General features: G+C 41.5%; 1 protein-coding gene across 1 annotated transcript; it reads right to left on the bottom strand.

Moving 5' to 3' along the window:
• Positions 1-1,780: 1,780 nt before the first annotated feature.
• c1qtnf9 (C1q and TNF related 9) lies at positions 1,781-4,256 on the bottom strand. The gene is made up of 3 exons (XM_058377039.1): positions 3,954-4,256; positions 2,936-2,998; positions 1,781-2,840 (listed from the first exon to the last, which is right to left on the bottom strand). Exons 1-3 carry the CDS (start codon positions 4,144-4,146, stop codon positions 2,071-2,073), a joined length of 1,026 nt encoding a protein of 341 aa, XP_058233022.1. The 5' UTR covers positions 4,147-4,256; the 3' UTR covers positions 1,781-2,070.
• Between the last annotated feature and the right edge of the window lie 454 nt (positions 4,257-4,710).

Raw genomic sequence — 4,710 nt, 5'->3', positions numbered from 1 at the left:
CGCTGCACTTGTCGCGCTGAATGAGCAGAAGCAGGGTTGCCAGATTGCTTAAAAATCAAGCACCACGAATACCTGTCTGTATCTATTCCCATTACATAGAATTGTCACATCTTCTAACATACCCATGTTCTTGGTGAGTGGCCAGGCATAACATTCTGAGCAGTGACCGGTGAAGTGAATAAGACTGATGATCTCATCATCATGGGACCTGTTAGTGGGTGGGATATATTATTATGCAGCAGGAGAAAATTTTGATGTGTTAGAGGCAAATGGTAAAGCATAAATTTAAGTGGACAAATACTAGGCATAACATTCTGACCAGTGCCAGGTGAAGTGAATAAGACTGATGATCTCCTCATCATGGCACCTGTTAGTGGGTGGGATATATTAGGCAGCAAGTGAACATTTTGTCCTCAAAGTTGATGTGTTAGAAGCAGGAAAAATGGACAAGCGTAAGGATTTGAGCGAGTTTGGATTTAATAAAGGGCCAAATTGTGATGGCTAGATGACTGGATCAGAGCATCTCCAAAACGGCAGTTCTTGTGGGGTGTTCCTGGTCTGCAGTGGTCAGTATCTATCAAAAGTGGTCCAAGGAAGGAACAGTGGTGAACCGGTGACAGGGTCATGGGCGGTCAAGGCTCACTGATGCACGTGGGGAGTGAAGGCTGGCCCGTGTGATCCGGTCCAACAGACGAGCTACTGTTGCTCAAACTGCTGAAGAAGTTAATGCTGGTTCTGATAGAAAGGAGTCAGAATACACAGTGTATGACAGGTCAGGACCAACAGAATATTAGGTAGGTGGTCATAATGTTATGCCTGGTTGGTGTATATGATTATAGTTACTGATCATCACACCCATATGTGGTTCTTCTCCAAACTGTTGCCACAAACATGGAAGTACAGGCTTATATAAAATGTCTTTGGTTCATGTAGCGTTCACTGGATCTAAGAAGCCCAAATTTGTCCCAGCACGACAATGTACCTGCGCACAAAGTAAAGCTTCATGAGGACATGGTGTAGAAACGTATGAACGAAGTGTGAAGGGTGAACTCAACTGTCCTGAACAGAGCCCTGACCTCAACCCCAATAAACACCTTTGGGATGAACTGGAACACCGATTGAACCTCCACAACAACATCAGGGTCTGATCTCAATAATGCTCTTATAGCTGAATGAACACAGATCACCACATCCATGCTCCAGCATCTCGTGAAAACCCCGAATGTAGATCACAATATAAAAAATAAAATTGAAATTTGGATGCACATGAATGTGATGGTTAGCCGTCCACATACTTCTGGCCATATTTTATCATTAATATGATGAGGATTGCTAGTAAATTGTATCGAAAATGAAAAAAAAAACACCTTGACACTACAAGGTTGCTCTAGCAGCGATACCAGGTTTAAAAATGGAGGATGTTTGTTACGGTAACTGACCAATCTGGCAACATAAAGTAAAAAGGCGGAGCAAAGAAAGCACTGTGATTGGCTGAAGATTTTGCATGGACTTACTGGTGTAATTACTTATATTAATAATTAATATAAGTATAACATTTAATATAACTTAATTTTATATATATATGTGTGTGTGTGTGTGTGTGTGTGTGTGTGTGTGTGTGTGTGTTGGATTTTCCTTTAGGTTTATTTTAGCATTTTGCCATAAAACAAATACAAATTAAATATAAAAATAAATTAATATAGCCCAATAATTAATTAAAATAATTTCTGAAAATTAAGATAAAATTTAAAAGGACAAAAAACAAGCAATGAGTATAAAATACAATCATTATGTTTATTATGTAGAATATGTTTATGGTGTTGTGATAATAAAATAATAATAAAATAATAATAATAATAATAATAATAATAATAATAATGATAAAAAGAAGAAGAAGAAGAAGAAGAAGAAGAAGAAGAAGAAGAAGAAGTTTTCTGCATATAAGATTAAAAACTTGACTCAGGAACAGTTAACATCAGGATCAATAAAGAAAGGAAAATTATTAATTAAGTCAGATTTCTTTTCAGTGAATAAATCTAGACATGTTTCCCCAGAAATCTCCTCTTGGTTTCAATCAGCGAAGAGAAGAAACCCAGAAAAGGTTGTGTCATCATCGTCATCTGCATAGAGTCCATTAAAGAGCTGACCTCCAGCCACCTGAAGCCACACCTTGTCCCCGACCTCCAGATGCAGCACAGTGCCCCCGGCCGCCTGATCCTCACTGTTCTGGTAGTTGTCCATGGTGTGGATGACGCTTTGGCCGTTCTTCATTAGGGCCACTCGGACGTTCCTAGAGAACACTGTGATGTGGTAGGTGAAATAATAAGCTCCGGTGACGGCGCAGGTGAAGCGTCCACTCTCGGTGTTGTAGTGATTCTGATGGTTGTAGATGACTTTGTCAAATCGGATAGGAGCGTTACTGGCAGGCAGCTTGCTTTGTGAGGTCAAGCCAACAGAAAAGGCACTTTTGGGTATTTCAGGCATGTCTCCTTTAGGACCTTTTTCTCCAGTCTCACCTTTTAACCCCTTTTCACCACGGTAACCAAGACTACCCTTGTGGCCAGGAGGTCCGAGTTCACCCTTAGGGCCTTGTCTTCCCGGAGGTCCGATAGGTCCCGGAGAGCCTTTCTCTCCCTGGAGCCCTATGATTCCCTGAGGCCCTAGAGGTCCCACTGGACCTACATCACCTTTGATACCCTTAGGTCCTGGCATTCCCATCTCTCCCTTTACCCCTTTAAGACCAAGCGGTCCTGAGAAGCCTTGAGGCCCCATTTTTCCAGGAGGACCCCTTTCCCCAGTCTCACCACGTCGCCCTTTCAGCCCATCGATACCTGGTGCACCTGTCAAAAACAACAAAAGCATTTTCCCATGCTATAATAAAACACCACAGCATTCATCAACATCTCTAACAAATTGCAAGGATGAGAAATTTTACCAGGTTCTCCTTTATCTCCTTTTGGTCCGTCCTTCCCTGCTGCTCCACATGTCCCAAGTTCACCTTTCAAGAGAAAAAAAGAACAAAGCACTAAATGGTCTCGCGCCGCAGTACATTAGCGATCTTTTAGTCTTTTATGATCCCCCATGCCTACTCTGATTATTTGAGTAGTACAGCTGCATAAAGTATTTAATACAGTATTTAAATTAATGCACTTCTTTCCAAGTCACAGCTCTCACTGATGTCGCTGTATGTGTGAATGTAGCATTCAAAACATTTTGCTTTATAGACCATATAGTAGATACCCATATAGTACACTGATCAGCCATAACATTATGACTAGGTGAAGAGAATAACACTGATGATCTCCTCATCATGGCACCTGTTAGTGGGTGGGATATATTAGGCAGCAAGTGAACATTTTGTCCTCAAAGTTGATGTGTTAGAAGCAGGAAAAATGGACAAGCGTAAGGATTTGAGCGAGTTTGATGAAGGACCGAATTGTGATGGCTAGACTACTGGATCAGAGCATCTCCAAAACTGCAGCTCTTGTGGGGTGTTCCCAATCGGCAGTGGTCAGTATCTATCAAAAGTGGTCTAAGGAAGGAACAGTGGTGAACCGGTGACAGGGTCATGGGCGGTCAAGGCTCATTGATGCACGTGGGGAGCGATTAGAAGGCTGACCCGTGTGACCCGATCCAACAGATGAGCTACTGTTGCTCAATTTGCTGAAGAAGTTAATGCTGGTTCTGATAGAAAGGTGTCAGAATACACAGTACAGAACCAACACAATATTAGGCAGGTGGTCATAATGTTATGCCTGATCGGTATATGTATTATACAGTTTGGTGTGTTAATATAGTTTTAAATATTTAGGAGGAACATGTAAGGAAAGTCTGTGGCCCCAAACAACACGTCTTAAAGGGTGGTTTTGATCCGAACTATTCCAATAAACACAAAAAATAGTGCAATACATTAAACTGTTTTCATAAATACAACCTTTATCCATTCCCCTCACCTGGATCTCCTCTATCTCCTTTGGCTCCATCCCGGCCATCACGCCCTGGTATTCCATTGTGTCCCGGGTTGCCCGGTATTCCCGGGTGTCCACAAACACAGCTAGGATTCTTTCCAGAAATTTCCTGCTCTGCAGCACAGGCCACCACCACCACCACTAGGAGGTATAGAAAAAAACATCTGGCAAAGGACATGATTTGCACATCTGTGTAGGTCCAACGGTCTCAAATCAAGAGCTCCGAGCTTTGTCTCGGGTCTTCACGGAAAGCCAGCTGAGCTTGTGGAATGAATGTGGCGGTTCTGCAGGTTACTTATTGAAATCATATTTGTTCCACATCATCTACTTCCTGCTTTGCATAGAAATGATTCAGATAATGATCAACCAGAAAGGCATGAGGAGCCACCTCACCTCTAGAGGAAAAGATTTTCTTTGAAAGCTAATCTGCAGAAGGATTTGGTTTAATTGCTCAGTAGTTTGTTTGTCGTGTCGGGGATAATGTCATGTAGCTTGATTTGATAATTGTATTGTTCTTAAATTATTTGTTGTCATTAAAGTGTCACATTAAGGTGACCGTGAAAGACCAGTTTTATGAAGCTCACAGCCAGGTCATTAAACACGGCTATAGATTCAGTGCTAATACGAAGCACAGGCTTTAAATCCATTCATGCATGTTTAAGGATTTCGGATTTATTTCTATTTTGATTCTAAATGCTAGTAAATATTAACACAGGGACATGATAGCTAGTCTTCTTAACAA

This window comes from Hemibagrus wyckioides, linkage group LG23, assembly GCF_019097595.1.
Source record: "Hemibagrus wyckioides isolate EC202008001 linkage group LG23, SWU_Hwy_1.0, whole genome shotgun sequence".
Lineage (NCBI taxonomy): Eukaryota > Metazoa > Chordata > Actinopteri > Siluriformes > Bagridae > Hemibagrus > Hemibagrus wyckioides.
Note: the sequence above shows the minus strand (reverse complement) of the source record. Positions and strands in the feature narration are given on the sequence as shown.

Excerpts from the sequence above, each read along its gene's own strand:
- c1qtnf9 (XM_058377039.1), bottom strand. The coding sequence starts at position 4,146 with ATGTCCTTTGCCAGATGTTTTTTTCTATACCTCCTAGTGGTGGTGGTG. Across the intron at positions 2,999-3,953 it reads AGGAGATAGAGGAGATCCAG|GTGAACTTGGGACATGTGGA; the intron begins GTGAGGGGAATG and ends TTCTCTTGAAAG. Across the intron at positions 2,841-2,935 it reads AGGAGATAAAGGAGAACCTG|GTGCACCAGGTATCGATGGG; the intron begins GTAAAATTTCTC and ends TGTTTTTGACAG.